We start from the raw sequence: 20,880 nt of genomic DNA on the forward strand, positions 1-20,880 counted from the left end.
GGTTTAAAAGTCCCTCAAGATATGAATAAATATAACGATTACATTCCCAATAGTTTACTTGCTCCAAGGTATAGAAGCAATAAAAAGATTTGCAAATTTCTATTACATTAAACAAATGTATGTTTATTTGGCAGCTCATTGAAGTAAACAATGCGACTTGCGTAAAGTGCGAAGGATGGAGTGAATTGGGGACTGCTGGCCATGCTGAAAAACTATGTTGTAGGCTAGAGCACGAAGTCTGGCGCAGTCAAAGTAACTTATGAATTACATCTAGAGAAACTCCAATTTATTTTTTCTCTTGACATTCGTCTGAAGAAGTCTGCATCTCTTACCTTTATTTAAGTTCTTTGAGAGAACCGAGAGACACCCTCGTCAGTCACCATGTTATCTAATATTTCAAGGTTGGGAAGGAAAACTTTGTCTGAAGCCACAAAAATGGTCTCGACATCTAAGGCCCATTGTAAAGGGGTTCATACAAGAGGCCCCGTCTCTGCAGCATCTTCTGCTCCAGCACCAGCAGTAGAAGGTATGTTAATATTACTTTTAAAAAACCCAAGAAAACAGGTGTGAGTACTTGCATCTCTGTGTTTAGTCTTTAGATTAGAGATTCTAGACCGAATTTTATGTAAGAAATTATGATGAAATACATGATAATTGTGGTCCAGGAAGGGTTGTACACCTCTCGCTATTAATTTCACTACTCCCTGTAATGCTATTATCTAGTGATGGTATGATAATTGGAAAGCTGTTTAAGTGAGAAGATTTTGCTTGACCTTATAAAATAAGGCTGTCGTTATTCTCACGGCGTGAAAATAAAAATATAAAAAATATAATATAATTTTTATTCTCAGGTGAGAATAATATCCATTTTATTCTCACCCGGGGTGAAAATAATATTATATTGTTATTCTCACCCCGAATAAAATGAATACTATTCTCTCACGACCCGGTCTGAGAATTCAATGGATTTTTTAGGTCTACCTGAACCTGGGTGTTGAGAACGGATGATAGAAAATAATTTGTGAATTGTAAGAGAGTGACCTGCCCCAGAGCGCTGGCCGATTATTCTAGGCTCCCGCGGGGATTGTTATTGTTTCATTTTTAAAAATCTTGAGTTGAGAGTCGAATATCTTCACCAACACCCTAGACAAGTGTAAATATATTCTAAATTCAGAAAGGAATTCACTTGCCTAATTAGGCCTAGTATGTTTTTAAAATAAATAATAGCCTTAACTGAAAGCTGTTTGAAATAATGTTAGTAATAACTTGTCATTGTAACACAAAAAATATGTTTAATTGTTATCCCTAGCAGAACCCACGATTATTTTTAAGGAACGCAGTGCCTTGACCCTAGGCATATTTTTTTTCTTAAGTTTGATTGGTTAAACTATTCAAGAGTAAAATTTTCCATTACGGAATCAATAAATTAATACTGTAGCAACAAAAGGTGACGTTATTTGCTCAAAAGATAAGGTTTTCCCCCAAATCGACGGTAGTCGCCTCCCACACTCGAGAGCTGGCCTGCCCGTTGGCGATTTTAGTCGCCGCGCGCTCAGCGGAGTGAGAGAGGGAGACGAGTTTTGTCGCCTGGAGCGCTCAGTGACAGGAGTCATATGATGCCTGAAACGAAAAAACCGGGGGAGAATAGTAGGCTGTCGTTGTTCTCTAGTATCTATTTTATTCTCACCCCGGGTGAGAATAATCACTGTGTATAAATATAACTCATTGTGTGTACTTTTATTAGATAAAGGGGGGGAATAAAAGGACTTATGAATGATACTCTCTTTTTATCCGTAACGAGCGACCACCCCAACAAACATTATAAAAGGAGAGACTTAAACCTAGCCTCAACCCTAACTCTACCCAGTCCTCTGTTTCTCGTAATGGAGTTCTTGCCCTAAATGCAATACAGTTGAAACACGACATAAAAATAGCAACTTATTGTCAAGGAGAAAAATGGCCATCTTAGTCTAGAGGTGCCAAACATATATATAGGCAAGATTGATCAAAATAAAGAAAACAAACAGGCATTCCCTTCTAAGGTCCTCTTGGAGATGGTCGCTGGCTCATGACTCAGACTACTTGCTGTAAAAAGTTATAAGGCCCATTAAAATTGTTTTTCTTTCTCTTGGAAGGAGGTTGGAAAGGGAGGTTTCATGGCTGCTGTGAGTATGTAAAAGTTATACGAATGAATGAGGAATACAAGTGTGCAGTGCAAATTAGGTAGATATCTAAAAAAAAAAAAGAAATGACATCTCTGTTAGATGAGGAAGACTAAGTGCCCTGGTAAATTAAGACATACTGGCAAACAAGCTACACTTATGTTGCAAGTTCATGGTATATGTTGATGTCCGTTGCTATTGTTACGAACTGGGTAAACGGAGCAAGTACTCATTTCATTTTTATGGTTTGTGTATATGGTCAGAGTTGTGGGTGGGGCTTATAGGTTATGATGGATCTTATAATTATGCCTCCCTCACCAGCTTCTGTAAATTTGTTACGGACTGGTCAAATTGGGTTTACCGGTGGGAGGGGCCTACGCAACATGATCCGTTGATTCATTGTGGGGACTAACAATTAACAACAGATGAATGGATTATGATGGTTCACCCACAGCATCAGGGGCCTATATAATTAATGACAAAGAGTCAGCGATAAAAGATTTGCGTAGACATCTTAGGTTTTTGGGTAATTGGATACATTTATTATACACTGGCCCCGGCCGTGTTGGACAGGTTCTCATTTTACCCTGTGCTATTTATAGAAAAAATACAAAGGGGTAAATGGAAAGCGGCTGTTTGTACAGATGGCCATCATAGCAGGTTCGCCTGTACTTAATTTACAATTTTACTCTTGCACACTTCCCTCACCAGCAGCTGAAAATTTGTTACCTATTGGTCAACAGTAGGAGGGGGGGAACAACGCAACATGATCGGTTTGAGGGACTGCCTTAGCCTAACAACAATGACATGTGATTGGATTATGACGGCTCGCCCACAACGCCAGGGGCCAGTGCATAATTTATGACAAAACGTAATGGAGTCATTAAGGTGGCCATCTAAGACAGGTTTTATTTAATTGTTAGGTGTGATAGGGGTTGTGTGTTAAAATATGATGGCCGCTTTGGACAGGTGGCCGTTTTACACAGTGAAATTATAAAGAAAAATGCAAAGGGGGGAATTGAAAGTGACCGTTTGTGCAGGTGGCTGTCTTATAGAGGTGGCCGTCATGGCAGGTTTGACTGTACAGTATATTGTTATACTGCACTTGAAATGTTTTTAGTGTTACGTCATGGTTATGATTTAAAAAATTTGATTCCACAGGAAAAGAGAAAAACACACCTGCCACAGACATGAGACCTTTGTACCTGGATGCTCAAGCTACAACACCAATGGTAAGTTTAGTTGTTATCAACTGGAAGACGTTCAAAGTTAACAAAGACTTCAAACTTTATTTTACTTGAAAATTAAATAATGTGACATTTGGTTGAAGATCATATATTTTGAATGCTATTGCTTCTGACAGCATGAAATTTTGTTTCATCGAGGATGGATTTTTTGCAAAAAATATGATTCTGCCTTTTTATTGCAGGAAAGACTAGCCAGTAAATAATGAATTATGGAGTTGATAGGGCAGTCAATTTCATTAACTTTTTCTAGGTACAAAACTGATTATTGTCATTTTCTGCAAGTTTTTTAAATGAAAAAGAGCACAAAGTGATTCTGGTTTTATTATAACGGTACAGAATATTTCTTTTGAAAACAAGATTATACATCTTCAGTGACTCTTTTGAGACTGAATGGTCCTCGGTAGTGGTACAGCTCCTATATGTTATGAGAAGGCATTTTTAATACGGTTTTGTTTGGCAGCAGTGTATTTCTGTACAGAAGTTGATACTGACGTCTGCGATGTTGAGATATTAGGCTCTTAACCTTGGTATGCAAAAAACTTGAGTTTGATTTCCAAATTGGGAAGGTCTTTATTGAGGATCTCTGTCTCTTTGCTTAGATGATGTATCTCTCTCAGTCCGGGTTGGTCATAATAGGCAGAGTGACTCCTTAATGGTGTAAATTGTGTCGATAGAGGCATTAAACACTTACAATTACTCCTACAAAAAAATATTAAGAAAATTCTGTGAACTCTAGTTTGGAACTTCTTGTTGTCTTCTCAGGATCCCCGAGTTTTGGATGCGATGATGCCTTACATGATGAGCTTGTATGGAAACCCTCACTCAAGGACTCATGCATATGGCTGGGAGAGTGAATCGGCTGTTGAGAAAGCGAGAAAGGTATAGTTTTTTTTTAATCTTTGTTTTCTGTTTCCGAATCCATTTGCTAGCACTGCGACTCTTTCTCCTGAAGAGAGCTATTATATTTGTGTTTTGCGGTCTCCTATTTCTTTGTTTCTTTCTCCAGTCTTTATTCATATCCTGCTAAATTGATATACACTACAGACTTTCTGTATTTATCAACTTATCTTGCTTTCTCAGATTTATCCTTGTTTTAACCTCTGTGCCTTCCTCTTTTCTTTTATAATCTTAACAGTTCGTTTGTTCATTGTTTATTTATCTATTTTTTAAAAGGTTTTTGTTTCATCTTCTTTCTTTGCATGCCAGCGTGTCAATGAAACTGGAGACGAAGGTATTTTTGCATTAGTTTAATGGTTTCAGGGTTTTAATTTTTCTTATTTTGATCCTCAGCAAGTGGCTGATATTATTGGTGCAGATTCAAGGGAGATTATATTCACCAGTGGAGCAACTGAGTCCAACAATATCTCTGTGAAAGGTGTGGCAAGGTTTTACAAGAGCAAAAAGAACCATATCATCACCACTCAAACGGTATGTTCAAGATGTTTCGATGCATTATCATGTCATTTTTCTTTGCTATTAGGCATATGATTATTTCTCTAGTTTTTCCTTTGTCTCTTTTTGGCAGGATTCTTTTTAACCCGCCTCCTTGGGAAATTGATTTTTAAACAAATACTGAGGATACCGTTGCGTGTTCATGTTCTGTGACTTCAACTTTATTTTCCGTACAATGTATTTTGTTGGCTGATATGACTCTTTATGAGCAATGACTTTTTTCTTTCTATATGATGTTTTGTTTGTACTTCTGTATGTCCAGTTTTGAATTAACATGTATTAGCGAATTCTTAAGGACCTCAGTCATGTCATTGATGAAGGTGTAATTTACTGCTTTGAAAGTATTTAAGTTGGATAATCTTTCAAGTCATAAGTTTATTCCACGCTTTTTGGCAGCAAGTTTAGTTTGAAATAGTGATTGTTAGCATTTTCAGTTTTTAAAAAAATATGTTTTTAGCTACAATTATAAGCATACCCACCAATCCTCCGAAATGTTCAGACAAGAATTCAGATTTTATATATTGAGAGTGCAGTTGCAGTACAGGCAGGCAGATATTTATGACGAATAAGGGGAAACAAGACAACGCAAAAGTACACCATCTTATCAGCAGACATGCCGCCAACTTATAAGAATTAATAACTGGTAGAGTTATAGCGACTAGCACTTGGTTTGTGGCAATGCTTTTTCGCTTTTCTATCATCTTTGTAAATTTCACCTCCGTTTTTCACGACAGAGAGAAAAGAAATGCGTCATGTGAATTATATACTTTAGTCTTTTCTGTTTACAAATTTTTTTATTTGCATGCCATCGTCTTTCAGTTCACATAATGTCACTGTCAGTTCACCTAATGTCACTGTCAGTTCACATAATGTCACTGTCAGTTCACATAATGTCACTGTCAGTTCACATAATGTCACTGTCAGTTCACATAATGTCACTGTCAGTTCACATAATGTCACTGTCAGTTCACATAATGTCACTGTCAGTTCACCTAATGTCACTGTCAGTTCACCTAATGTCACTGTCAGTTCACATAATGTCACTGTCAGTTCACATAATGTCACTGTCAAGAGAAAAAATGAGTGACATCAAATTGTTTTTCTCACCCTGGAAGGTAGATTTAAACAGTTCATCAACTTTCTCTTATAACAAGAACAATAGCTAGTATGTTGGAATCAAGTTTTAAAAGCATTTGAGAAATTATGTTTTTTCTTCCAATACTATTTTACAGGAGCATAAATGTGTACTGGACTCATGTCGTGCTTTGGAAGCTGAAGGGTTTGAGGTTACCTACCTTCCTGTCCAGGAGAATGGTATCATTGACTTAAAGGTGAAGCTTTGAGATACTGTAGGCCTGCTTGTTGCAAGTGCTAAATCTTTAAATGCAAGGACAATTACTGGTTGCCTGTGACAGACCATATTGTGTATAGCATTTTTTTTATTTTTCTGTCAATGAATGTGGCACCAAAATTATGAAAACTTATACTTTAACAAAAGCTTTTAGTACTTTTAGATAATTATCAGACAAGGCAGTCTCATAAATCCATCCGCTAAATACTAATACCATAGGCAATGATACTTTGATTTCCACAGCACATCGGTTTAGAATGAACTTCAAAGGCATCTAAGAAAGGCAACCTCGTTTAGAAGCTTGAAAAGGTTGTAAGAACCTCATTATTTTGTTAAGTTATTTATACATATGTATGCAAAGGTGTGTACATGTGTACAGAGAGTGTATGTGTGTGTGTGTCCATGATGGAGAGAGAGAGACCAAGTTTATATATATTCTTTATTCATGAATATGTGTTTTGTTCGGGAAATTTTGCTGCAAAGCGCATTGAGCATTTGAAGTTAAAATGTGCTACATAAATGCTATCCATTAGTATTATTATTGTTAGAATTGTTATAGATTTCATTATTTTTATTACATCTGATGCACTGTCTTGTTGCTTTCTTCGTAATGATCTTATGAAACTCTTCACCAAAAAAAACCCTCTTTTATTAATTACCATTATAATTCTTTTAATGAAAGGGAAAGGGGGAAATTTGTGCAAAGTGTAAAGGGTTTCTTTTTAGCACACCATGCATTGAAAATGTGTTCATCTATTCCATCGAACAAGTTCATTGATCATGTTACTAACGCAGAAGTCTTCTAAAGTGGAGATTTTATTAGTTTCAGGATTGCTTTAAAAGAGGAGACAGGGATTAATACTTGGCTTTTCTGTCCTCTTCAGGAGCTGGAAGCCAGTATGCGACCAGAGACTGTGCTTGTTTCGGTAATGACAGTCAGCAATGAGATTGGTGTCATACAGCCAATAAGTGAAATAGGTAAATCTGAGATTTTCTTCTCAATACCATCTCACTTTAAGAAAGTTTGTTTCATTGTGTTTACTCTATGTTATCCCTTAGTCATCAACTATGAGGACACTACTGACGACTTGGCAACCAGCTTCCTTCTCTTTCCCTCTCTTTTCTCAGAGCATTATTTTGTCATATGTGAGCTGGTCAGAGAAAATCATGAACTTGCCGCCTCTGGGCCATTTTGAGTTTTCTTGTTTTTTCCCCCTGAAAGCTGGAATCTTCCTGATTGTGCCCTTTCAATTTTTTTTTCAGTTATATTTTCTAGAAGCTGTGATATTGCATTTTGAAGTCGCAACATTTTAAACAGTAAGAAATGAGAAAAAAAGCAGCATTATAAAGGACATTTTCTGCAGTTTTTGTGACAGACATAGGTCAACAAAGAATTGATTAAAAATATTTTAAAGGAATTAAATGAATAACTCATTTGCCTGCACACATTATCTCTCTTTCTCCCATTGCTTAGGAATGTTTAAATGTTTATTTTTTTCTTTAACCGAGGAAATGACATCAATTTAAACTTTCCATTTATTTCGTTACAGTATTTACATTGATTCTTTGTTTGGTTCAGATCTTGAATAGCCTTAATTTAGTTAAGATGGACATTAAAATAAAACAACTCTGTACTACCTGATGTTTAAGTGGGTTTGTACTATTTACATTGATTCTTTGTTTGGTTCAGATCTTGAATAGCCTTAATTTGGTAAGATGGACATTAAAATAAAACAACTCTATACTACCCGATTTTTAAGTGCGTTTGTTGCTCTGCGTTCTTAACTATGAGAAAAAGAGACACAGAGAGAGTTTGTATGTATGTCTCCTTGTGTTGTTCATGTTGTTAGTGTAGTGCTTGGTCATTGTCCTCAGTGATCAGAAAGAAATCTTTCTTGAAATATTATAAGTTTTTCACCCCCTCATGTCTTATCTTGCTTTCTTGATCAGGGGCTCTTTGTCGGTCAAGAAAAATTTTCTTCCACACGGATGCGGCACAGGCTGTTGGAAAAATCCCCTTGGACGTGAACGCCATGAATATTGACCTCATGTCTATCAGTGGCCACAAAGTTTATGGTCCAAAAGGTACACATATAATAATAATAAAAATGTAGATAATTTCTACAGCGCCCACTCTTGTGTGCACACTGCTCTAGGCGCTTTACATAAATGCATGAGCGAACAATATTCACACACACACACACACACACACACACACACACACACACACACACACACACACACAAATACATACGCACACATGTACGCCAAACACATACGCGCGCACACATACACACACACACCTCTACTTGCTTATCACACGCGCATGCTTACACATTGTTACAAAATGAGCACATACAAATATATAATAAAGTAATATACACAATGCAATTCACAAAATACATAAATGGATACACAGTCATTTACATAACATTGTACTGAACATGGATCTACTGATATAAAAATGATGTCTTTAAATGTATCTTTAAAGATATTTTAAATTTAGACTCAGATGTTGTATGTCTCAAGGGTCGGGGAAGAGAGCTCCAAACTGATAGATAAAGGTGGGCAAATGATCTTTCAGCTAATTTTTTACCTCCTTTTCTAGGAACTCTTAAAAGATACTGACTGCCTGATCTTAGTGATCTAGATGGAACATAAATCTAGATGAGATCACTAAGATATGAGGGAGCTTTGTTATTGACACATTTATGACATAATATTGCAATTTTATGACATTCTAGCTGACATGGGAAGCCCATTTCCCCCCTCTTTATTCACAGATTAAGAGCACCGCTATTTGACTGTCTGAAGTTATTGCTTTATTTATTGTTGATTATTTCGTGTTCATGTGAAGTTGAGTATTAGCTTTTTTTTTGTGAAACAAGAAAAGGTTACTTGTAAAATGAATGTTATAATTGTAAGGAAACTGATCTCTGCCCTTATCTTTTATACTGAAAGGCCGCTCGTGTATGACGTCTTGTAGGTGAGACATTTTGCCATTGGATGTCTTTGAATGCATCGCCTTCTAGAAGTGACATGTCTCCTGTGAAAGTATTGCCTAATAAATACGCTGTAATTCGTCTGTCCCTGTTACCTATTGCCTCGTAGGTGTGGCAGTTCTTTCTCTTTGTAGGTGACCGTGCACTTTCATACTATTGTGCCTTTGGGTACATTATCTCAAATATGTGGGTAGTTGGTGCGTGCTCTGGTGTGGTTTGCTCCTTCTCTCCTATCAAACATCTGTTGTCCTTATCTCCCCTCCTTGTTTTTAATGTTTGTTACTCTCTTGTAACACCTCTAATCTTCTGGAGCTCATATGACCTTATGCAGTTGCGAGCGTGGTAAAACCTCTACTAAAACAAACGAACATATTTCATATGTATGACATGTACATTGTATCCCTCTCAGCCAGGGTTGACCCTGACAGGCAGAGATGAAGCAGCCCATCTCCTACATGATCTTAATTGTGATAATGAGGGTTGAAAACATTTCCAATGACAATTGTATTACTTATTCTTCTATGTCTGTGAATGTTTGCCTCCAAGGTGTGGGAGCCCTGTACGTCAGACGTCGACCTCGTGTGAGAGTGGAGGCTCTTCAGAGTGGTGGTGGGCAGGAAAGAGGCATGCGCAGTGGGACGGTGCCCACGCCTCTCGTGGTGGGAATGGGAGCTGCCTGCGCTCTGTCGCAAGAGGAGATGGAGGTTAGTCTGTGTAACATCATTTTGAAATAATCCTGTGTCTAGCAGGCCATTGTTCTTTTTGTATGCTGAATGCCTCTGCTTCTGCTCATAACTGTAATTAGTGAACACTGCTGGAAAATGCTCCCTTTGAGGAGGACACCAGAAGCCTCAAACACATGCACACACACAAACTCACACTTTATTTTACAACACACACACACACACACACACACACACACACACACACACACACACACACACTCACTTCCATTTATAAAACATACACACATATATATATAGGCATGTTTATATGTTTTAACAGACAAAGCGACACTACACACTTAGCACGGGAACGAAACCTGCTCCTCCCCTCAACTTCCTAAGGATACCAGAGGAAGAAAAAAGGAAAAACTAAAAGTAACAGATGCAGCAAATTTTTTTTTCCTGATAAATATTGATGTTTGCTTTAAATTTGCCATCTTTTTCTGTCATAAATAATAATGTAAGTGGATGCTTTCTAACCTTTCTGAAGACTCCGCATTTTCACGGCATTGTATCTCTACACTCCTCCAGTATGACTCGAAGAGGGTGGAAACTTTGTCCAAGCGACTGATTGATCAGATAATGGCAGAATGTCCACAAGTGATCAGGAATGGTGATTCGAAACAGACATACCCCGGTAAAGGAACTGATATTGTCATATTATAAACTGACATATGTGAGGCGTGCTGACAAAGTGAGTTACTTCTCACAATCCACAAATGGAGATATTGACCAAAAATCGACACTTGGGTCAAATTTCTAGGTTTGTTATTGATGCAATATTCATAAAGTAGTAAATGCCTTTTGCTATTTCATATTTACATTTTTATAAAAACTGCACCTCTAAGCATGATGTATCTATTTCCATAGAGCCCTAATCCGAGAAGTAACTCATTTAGTCAGCACACTCCACATATGATCTTTATTGGGATTCATTCATGTTTTGAAGTTATGTTTTCTATTCATACTCAAATTATAAATAAATTGCCGCTCAGAGGTATGAATGTAAGAATTTCTAATTTTTCTTGTACTGAGAACTTACTGCCCTGCTGTTCATGTGAGAATTGTTGGTTTCAAATTTCATATATCTCTTTAGAATCTGGTTACATTTTTATTTTTAATTTTCAGTATTCATATATATGAAAACATTTTTGATCCTTTAAGAGGTATTACTGTTCTACTGAAATGAGTATTTGCTTTTGATTAAAAGTAAGAGATGAAGAGTTCTTGGATGTCGTTATGAACTGGGATGCTACTAGGTAAGTACATTGCTTGTCTGACAGACAGTTCGCTTTTTAAACTCTAGAATTTGAAAGGACTTCCGGCAGTGACATTTGCTACTAAGTGGTAATCTTCAGGGCAAATAAAGAATTCTTGGACAGTAGCATTTTTTAAAGATATAAATCATCCCATTTTTTTTCACTCATGGATGATTTACTTTGTCTTGTGCGTTGCAGGGTGCGTTAATCTGTCTTTTGCCTATGTGGAAGGAGAAAGCTTGCTCATGGCTTTAAAGGATGTGGCGTTATCATCAGGGAGGTATGATGTTGTTGACTTCTCTGTGTGGTCGGTCATCTGACTGGACTTTATACGAAGCCTTCTCTTTGTATCTCTAAATGTGACAGTTATAATGCTGACTTGCCTTTTACTGTAATAATCATCATCATCGTCATCAAATATCAGATCTACAACAGACATTGGCGATCATTGTTCGCCATTCTTTACCTCGCTCAGATTCTCTCCCCCCCCCAAAAAAAGGGGGGGGGGGGTATTTCTTTTTCTTTAAATACAAAAGGACCTGCTAACAATAATTTTTGAAAGAAAGTCTTGTCAGCCACATATGATTCAAATTCTTTTTTTTCCCGCATGATTGTTTTCTTCTCATGCAAATTCTCTTAGGAAAACTGATACTGCCGTAGCTATTTAAATGTAATTTTCACAGGTTTTTTTTTAGCACTACCATTCCGTCTGTTGTTCTTGGGTGAAATTGGGAATATTAAGACATAGTTCAGTATGACAGTACGCCATTATGTTTCTTTAATTTCATGTTTCTTTTTTTTTTCTCTTTCCAGTGCTTGCACTTCTGCATCATTAGAGCCTTCATATGTTCTCAGAGCTATTGGTGCGGATGAGGATTTGGCTCACTCTTCTATCAGGTAAGGTTTGCTTTTTTGATACCTTTTTACTTTTTCCTTACTTCAGTGTATTGTGTACTGTTGGAGAGTAATGTTTGGCAAGCTCAGTTGATTACTTTTTCCTTACTTCAGTGTATTGTGTACTGTTGGAGAGTAATGTTTGGCAAGCTCAGTTGATAACTTTTTCCTTACTTCAGTGTATTGTGTACTGTTGGAGAGTAATGTTTGGCAAGCTCAGTTGATAACTTTTTCCTTACTTCAGTGTATTGTGTACTGTTGGAGAGTAATGTTTGGCAAGCTCAGTTGATAACTTTTTCCTTACTTCAGTGTATTGTGTACTGTTGGAGAGTAATGTTTGGCAAGCTTAGTTGATAACTTTGTTTGTGGGAAATCGTTCTCATAGCTCCCCACAGCAATCTACAGCAACTTTCATTATTGTCTGTTGTGGCATGCCATGGAACTTCAAAGAAGCTATATGCAGCTAGGTGCTAAAAACTGTGAGATCCGTCTGTTGTGGGTTTTTGGCGAAGGGTATCCGTTGCTTTTGGAATAAGACAAATATAATGAAAATTTAATTTTTATCACGAGGCAGAGATACCCATTATGAATCAAATATTGTCAGCCGAATATGCATTCAGAGCCTGCTTTTTCTGCTCTGTCCAAAGTAAAAGTATCTTTTGGCAAATGTGATGTTTTGTTTTGATTAATTAGAGACATCTTTCAATTGCAGCTATAGAAATTGTTCTCTTTTTTTTTCCTCCTGCAATGCATAATGTAAGCTAACTCATATTGTGGCTGTCACCGTCTATGTTGTTATTAGGGGTGAGAATATCCTGAAGTGGAAACAAAATTTCCCTTTTGTATACTTTAATGCTTTCAGAACTGATACAGCCCTAGAATTCAGACAGTATATTGACTTTAGTATGGATACTTTAAGATACAGATGAGCAAAAAAATAGCTTTGCCTCACCCTTGCAACTTCAACCTCTTCTCCGTCTGAGTTACAAGACTGACCTTACTTGTGCCTGTGTTTTGTACCTATAATCACTTATTTCAAAGGTCAAAAGGTGAATTGTTGATAAAAAGATATCTTTTTCAGTTGTCATTCATGTGTTATAAATATCGAACATTTGTACAGAATGTTATTTCGTATAGATGTAGTGGTGAGCATTATTATGATGTATTTTCTAATGTTTTAGGTTTGGCATTGGAAGGTTTACAACCGAGGAAGAAATTGACTTTACAGCCCAGAAATGTATCACTCATGTGAAGAGACTGCGAGAGATGAGGTGAGGGAAGATTTTGTACATCAATGAAGTTGCTACTTACTGTTATTATGCAAACAAACTATTTGAAATTTGCATTTTAAAAGATACTGCTTCATTTTATTCATGCCAGTACGGAAGAATTAATCATCCCCTTGATTTCACTTCAAAGAAAAAGGAACATGTTTTGTGAAAGCGGGTTTATTTTCCCGTGGGTTTCTCAACCCTTTGAACCTAAGTGTAAGGCTAGTATAGCATCCAGGGCATTAGAGCAGGGATGGGAATTTTGAAAACCTTTACAACAGTAGTATAAACTATCTGGTCCCGTTTTTAGCTTTCAGTTCAATATTTTTGCATTGATTTACTCGTAAATTTGCATTTTAGTTTTCACTTTTGTTTTATTTTTGTTTCAGTCCATTGTGGGAAATGGTTCAAGACGGCATTGACCTCAAGTCAATCAAGTGGACTCAGCACTAGGAAAAAGCAAGCTTCGTTTTTGTACATTAGTAAGCATAAGAGATTGATATTTATGCAGAAACCTTTGCTCTGTTCTTCAAAAAAATTTTTGTGTAGTATATATAGAGATAAGGTGATTCATAATGACACAATGTTTGTCTGCAAGTATGAGGAATAAGAAGAGGATAGAGAGAAAGTGCATTGAATAGTGAAGAAGCTGTGGCTTCCCTGAGCATTCTCCGCCTACTAGCTTGGTGTGATCTGAGATGGGTTGTTATTGCTGCAGTGTAACGCCCATGTAGTCAAAGTCTCAGGGGGGTCATTTTGAAGGTCACCTTCACCAGGTTGAGGAGAACTTGATGAGAAATGATGAGGAAAATAATTCAAACCCTGCTGGGAATTGAACCTCAAACTTCTAGGTAGCAGGTCATGTTCATGACTGAATGGGCTGCAGCAGCAGGATTCAACAGTTTATTTAGTATGGTCAGAGTTGAGTATGGGTGGACAGTTGGAGAGATTTCTTTTACTGGATATTCAATATATTCAACAAAGCAGATATTATCATTACTGTACTCCAAAGACCCTCGACAAGCATCATCAGGCAGGCTTTAACGTGGAACCCACAAGGAAAGCTTAAGAAGGGAAGACCAAAGATGACATGGAGGCGAGCGGTACAAGCGGAAATTGAAAAAGCGGGGACATCATGGAAACAGATAGAAAAGGATGCTCAGGACAGGCTTCACTGGAGTAATGTTGTTGATGGCCTGTGCTCCACTGGGAGTTAAAAAGGGCAAGACTGGGAGTTAAAAAGGGCAAGAGAGAGACTCCAAAGACTGAGAGTGCTGTACATGTAACAATGGGATACAATGATGTATTTGTGTGGCCCTCCTCTGAACGATCTTTTTGATGGCTGCTTGTCAGGCAAGAGATGATCCTATGTTCTATGTTGATAAAACAGCCATGTGCAATCACCTGCTCTATGAGATGAGTATCTTACAGTCGGTTGTTCCCTGAGTTCTAGCAGGGGTAAGAGAACGAGAAGAAGAGAATGGCTGTAATTTCTCAATTGATGGATGTGACTACCTTAATAGTTGGGCCCAAGTCAGTGGATGTACTCCCATAATGCCCATAAGTCTGTCTCAAGATCTACTTCACCTGCCAACTATTTATCCTTGCTTCCGCTGTAACACTTTGCGGGCATTTCTCTTTTTCTATGAAACTCCTTATAGGGGTACAAAATGCTCATGTCTTCAGAAAATGTTTCTGCCTCAACTATTTATCCTTGCTTCCGCTGGTCACTCATTGAATGTTCTCATTATTAATTGACGAATTCTGGCCTCAAAGTCTTTATTTCTTCAAGGATTTTCCTTGATGAAGACACATATGAGTCTAAAAGTATCAAATGATAGGGTGATGACATTTGTCAAGAAATTTTTGTGGAAAATCCTGGCTTTCCGTTTTTAACCTGAGGATTTTTGAGAACCTTGTTTTGTTCATCATGCAAGAAAGAAGAACAGGAGAGCTAAATGTAATATGTGGCCACGACGTGGCGGAATCAGGCTCTCGTCAAAATAATCAAAGTTAAGAAACTGGCATTGTTCCGCAGATTTGAGAAATTATATCGAATTTTTGCTTTTTGGCTCAACACCTTTCATGAGAACTCATTTCTGTGTGGATTTGACTGAAAAACGTGGATTGAAGGCACAAAAAATGAAAATTTTCAGCTACCACAGACTCAAACTAAGGAAATAACTAACATTTGGCAGCCCTTTTCTCACTAATTTTACCTCTGAAACCAGGTGACCCCAACATCCTTCATTTGCAAATATCTCGATTTGTATTCAAGATAAATGGATATTTTTTTCATTCAAATAAAGACAAGTAAACAAGCTTTAAGATGATACCAATAACTCTACATGCCCAAAAATTGACGAGAGCCTGATTCCACCACGTCGTGCCACATATTAATACCTGAAGGAAAATTGGTTAGACTATGACATGATAAGTAGCGAACAGAATATAATGAATCATTTGAAACTGTACCTTTTATTGCTTGCAGTTGCTATGCGGGCCCCTATTAGATCAAACCCAAGTTTCAATTAGTAAATATAATTATATTTTCCTTTCTTCAACAGTTATTGACTTCCTGTCATTTCTTACTTGAATGGCTGGAATCTTTTGATGGGGATATCTCTCCAAAGTAGATGTTTGCATTTTAAGAAGCTGAAAATGAAATACTGAAGTGAAAATTTGTCGTTCTGACTCTATTTGAAATGTCGCAATGATGTGAAAAGCTTTGTGATGTGTTGAGTTTATGTCTTGTAGCCAAGGTACTTTGAAAATCTATCAAGATGTTTGCTCTTGGCATTCTTGTACAGGTCTGACAGTTTTCTATTGTTATGTGAACAGAAATTGATGTAGGCCTCATATTTCGCCCTGTTTTTTAAATTCAAATAAAGACTCATACTCATAATCTTGTAGATTGGTAGCTTATTTTTTAAGTGTATACATCAGATTTTGATTTTGACTGTATAATATTTGTTCGAAATGCTCACTTACTTTAGTAGCAGTGAATCTGTTGCTAATTGTGGCATTGGTAGTCTAGCGTTTTGCGTACTGGACTCGTAATCGTGAGTTTGCGGGTTCAAGGAATCGAGCCTCAGACATAATGTTGTGCCCTTCGGAAAGGCACTTAACACAAATTTTCCTCACTCCACCCAGGTGGGAATGGGTACCCGGTCATAGACAGCGAAAGATCCTGTCAGTATGTTAGTGTTTAATGCCTTTAAAATGGCAGCTTGCACTGTATGCTTCCCAGGAAGTTGAGATTGTTTCAGAATGCTATCAGGTCTGCCGGGGTGATAATATAGATTGTAGAAGCGCATAAAGCTTGCTGTTGAGCGGGAGTTTGCGCTATACAAATACTCTATATATTATTCATTGGGAAAGGTTATAAAAGCACAAATGTAAAATAATCTTTGTATGTTTTCAGAAAATAAAATTTAAAAGGATATGTTTTCAAAATGGATGAAGTTCTTTGAAAGTCTTTTTTTTTTATATTGTCTTAAACAGGCCAACGGTTGACAGGAAAACACTGGCTTTAAGTGTCAGTGTAAAGAGAACAGAATCTCCTCTGTTTAAATTTAGTTCAAATTGTTGTTAATTGGGTCTTTGCTTGTTCATTTTCTCTTTTTTTGACTTCATCTTTCTAACTCTATTACACCCTGAGATATTGCTACTTACTGAAGTGTCTTTAGGCCATTCCCAAAGGGGAGACATTAACATTTCGAGTTCTTTTGCACAGTAGATTGTAAATGGACTGATTCATCAATGTCACACTCATAACAGTGCCTGGACTGCAACAGGGAACTGCTGTTATTTCTTTCCTAGTCCTTTCTATCATCATTTTTCCTCCTCTTCTTTTGTATGTTTGTCACATTTTTGTGACTCGCTATTTCCCAGAGTGCCTTGATAGTCGAAGCAGACTTTGTGCTGTAGAAGCTAAAGAGGTGAGCAGAGTAAGTCTGATTCCCTGTAAGGACTTCTCTATTGACATCCACCCCTTGGCGCTCATATGACCTTATGCAGTTGCAAGCGCCATAAAACCTCAACTAAAACTTTTTAAAAACCCTCAGATATGCCTTTCTTTGTTGGATTATTCTTGAAATACGTGCTGTACTTACGAAATAATATTCTGAAGTTTTTGAGCTGGTTACCCCTCAACACTCATGCTTCAGCCACCAAGTTCTCTTGTTGCACTACAGTATTGATCTGTGTCATTTACGGAAAGTCAGTACAATAATGCCTGCATTTTACCTTGCTGCAACACATAATGATAATGTGAGGAATAATGAAAATAGATTTCTATAAGGTGCAGTCTACATACTACATGAGAGTGCCAATCACTTGTGTTTGAAAAAAACAACAACCCCAAAACAAACCATTTTAAACACTGCCAGTATCACTGTTTCTTATAATCCTCTTTTCAGTCATTCTTTGATATATATAATATTATATATTTTTTCTTGGAAAACTTCACATGTGTTATGTACTGTTTGCATTGCAGAAGGAGACTTTGAAGTTGTAAGGGGTCTTCTCTTCTTTGAATCAGAAATGACTTTTGGACCTGTTTCTCCCATTCTATTGACTGACCTGTATGAAATGACATAAGGGAGGGGGTGAATTTCAAACTGATACATGTTTTTAAAAATGTGTTTTACAATGTCATCAACAAAGTTTAGATCACTTCAGAAGTGGGCTTCGGCCCTGCTTGTCAGGTCCAACTCAGGCTGAGAGGGATACAAAGTTCCTGTAGAAAGACCACAATACCGGTACTCAGTAAAAATTCTTCCCACAGGGAAATTTTAGTTTTAGTAAGTGTTTTACGGCACTTGCAACTCAATAAGGTCATATATAAGTGCTGAAGATTAGAGGTGTTACAAGAGAGTAACAAACACAAAAAAGAAGGAAGGGAGATCAAGACGATAGATGTTTGATAGGAAAGAAGTTAGTTTCAGTAAGTATTTTACGGTACTTGCAACACAATAAGGTCATATAAGTGCCGAAGATTAGAGGTGTTATAAGAAAGTAACAAACACAAAAAAGGAGGGGAGATAAAGATGATAGATCATGTTTGAAAGGAAAGAAGTAAACCACACCAGAGCATCCGCCGACCACCCACTCCACAGGGGAATAAAACTCAGGTTTTCTGCTTGCGGCAGAGAAATGCCTTACAGGGGCACCACAGACAGGGGCACCACAGATACGGGCATTAATACATTTTTTTATCTTGGAACTTTTGGCATCATTCACACCGTATTTATTACCAAGCGAGTCGTGATTGGGAATAACCACCGATTGTCCCCATCAGAGCTTTCTTGAACTTTAATTGTTCTTCGGGTTTTCAAAGCTCTCTCTAACTCCATCCTTTTCGTTTAGATTTAGTCCTACTATAATTGAAGGTGGGTTTTTTTATTGGAATTAGACACGGGCTGAGTAATGTAAGTGCTGCCAAATTTTTGGGTTTTTTTTGTTTTGTTTCAGTACGAGCTTTATGGAGCTCGCAACTACAACCCATGAATAAAAATTATTTCACAGTGGAGCTTATCTACTTTACTCAGTGATGTGGAAAACGTCTGGTCATTTTATAATTATAAAGCCCCAGTACTTTTGGAGTTAACATTAACTGCTTGAATAAGAAAAGCAATGAAGACATATACCTTGGGTACACCTGCCTTTGTGCGAAACATTAGTTTCAATGCAGTTACCCTTCAAGAACCTACACCGACAAATGAGACTTATCAGGGGAAGGAATGAAAAGTAAAAGATTCATTACCAGTTCAGAACAGTCCGAGAGCTGACACTGTTCTCACTATTCTCCATCGACAAAATCATTTTGAATTCTTTCACTCTCACACGTACGAATATGAACAGGCTTGCTGTTTTAACTCCTCAAAGGCAACGTTTCGGCACCCTTAGAACCATCATACACAAATCAGAAACACGAGCTTGTATATTTCATAGTATGCACACTCTTGCATGTCTTTTAAAGTTTCAAATTTAAAGAAAAAAAATCGAAAACTTTTTTTTTGGTAAGAGTTTTACGACACTTGCAACACAATAAGGTCATATAAGTGCCGAAGATTAGAGGTGTTACAAGGGAGTAACAAACACAAAAAAGAAGCAGGAGAGATAAAGACGATAGACGTTTGATAGGAAAGAAGAAGCAAACCACACCAGAGCACCCGCCAACCATCCATTAAAAACTTTTTTGAAAAACCAAGTTATGGCCCAAAACAGTGCGCCTTCATATATTGTTGGATGATCAGAATGCTCGTCTTCAATGAGTTTTAAAAAATTACAGAGCAACCTTTTTACAGTACTACTGCTCTGAAACTTAGAGATGAATAGGCTATTCAGAGACAACATTTAGAACACATCTCTTTTGTTATAAACTTTAGGGCAACAAATATAGTCCTAATCCTGTTAAATATTTCAGACCTAGTCAAAATCACAAAATGGACTAGGAAACAAATCAGACTACGGTTCGACAAGACAAGAAAACACAAACAGAATGACAAGTTTAGAAAAGTCAAAGGCAAAACGCTGACGCTACAAGAGAAGCTATACGGGCCGACAGATGAACTGAGCAGGACGGCCCAATTTATGACAGATACCAGACTTCAACTTCAAGTGTGATGCGATCGAGAAGAAGAAAGGCAAAACGAATAATAAAAGAAGACATATATTATTTTTTATTTGAGGAATTGCTGAAGACATGATTCAAAGTGATCATACAATATTAGAGTTCCAGCACGTTTCATCACAAAAACCTCCAGAGCACACACAATATTCTAATGACAATGACAGATACCTCATCATACATAGCTAATCACATACAGCCTCACGGCATTCACACTGACAAGAGTATGACAAAGAAAAACAAATGTTCAAAGTGACAAAGAAACATTATTATAGCATAACTAAAGTTGACTATGCTATAATAATGACAAATATAATACTATACACATTAAAAATAGCCTTTTTCATGATTCCTATTTAACACTTTATATTGTCAAAGTGCTACAACAATGGGTCAAGTGTGAACTTACCCAAAGTCAAACTGATCCACCATGGCTTTATTTATGATAACCCATTATATGTCATAATATAATGATGTAAATGTGCCAGCGAATTATCAAATCATAAAGAAAAACCTATTATTATGACCAAAATCTGGAAAAGACATGCACTTCAGCGTACACCCCCCCCCCCCCCTCAATTCATCCGAACTATTGAACATGCCTTTGCCATAGCACTTTGACGAAAAATAAAGGCTGTAAAAAGGGGAGTGTGAAATAAATTATGCTAAATGATTATTTATATATATATATATATATATATATATATATATATATATATATATATATATATATTATATGGACTCCACTGCTTTACCCTGGCAGAAGTTTCATCTCTTTACTACGTATGATGATATAACAAATCAAATAATGTTACTGTTTGATGAAAATTTTAAAACAAGAAGATTAATTTTACATCGCAAATATTAAAATCTGGTTAGTTCT

At 37.0% G+C, this 20,880-nt stretch overlaps 1 protein-coding gene across 1 annotated transcript; it reads left to right on the top strand.

The window, feature by feature from the left end:
* Positions 1-140: 140 nt before the first annotated feature.
* On the top strand, positions 141-14,475 carry LOC101849150 (cysteine desulfurase, mitochondrial). Its single transcript, XM_005105761.3, has 13 exons — positions 141-526; positions 3,324-3,394; positions 4,172-4,288; positions 4,700-4,837; positions 6,094-6,192; positions 7,097-7,190; positions 8,163-8,297; positions 9,761-9,918; positions 10,471-10,576; positions 11,397-11,478; positions 12,012-12,095; positions 13,274-13,363; positions 13,753-14,475. Exons 1-13 carry the CDS (start codon positions 382-384, stop codon positions 13,814-13,816), a joined length of 1,383 nt encoding a protein of 460 aa, XP_005105818.1. The 5' UTR covers positions 141-381; the 3' UTR covers positions 13,817-14,475.
* Positions 14,476-20,880: the final 6,405 nt, after the last annotated feature.

This window comes from Aplysia californica, unplaced genomic scaffold (genome assembly GCF_000002075.1).
Source record: "Aplysia californica isolate F4 #8 unplaced genomic scaffold, AplCal3.0 scaffold00490, whole genome shotgun sequence".
NCBI lineage: Eukaryota > Metazoa > Mollusca > Gastropoda > Aplysiida > Aplysiidae > Aplysia > Aplysia californica.

Coding starts and splice junctions, on each gene's coding strand:
- LOC101849150 (XM_005105761.3), top strand. CDS start 382: ATGTTATCTAATATTTCAAGGTTGGGAAGGAAAACTTTGTCTGAAGCC. Junction 527..3,323: donor TCCAGCACCAGCAGTAGAAG/GTATGTTAATAT, acceptor TTGATTCCACAG/GAAAAGAGAAAAACACACCT. Junction 13,364..13,752: donor AAGAGACTGCGAGAGATGAG/GTGAGGGAAGAT, acceptor TTTTTGTTTCAG/TCCATTGTGGGAAATGGTTC.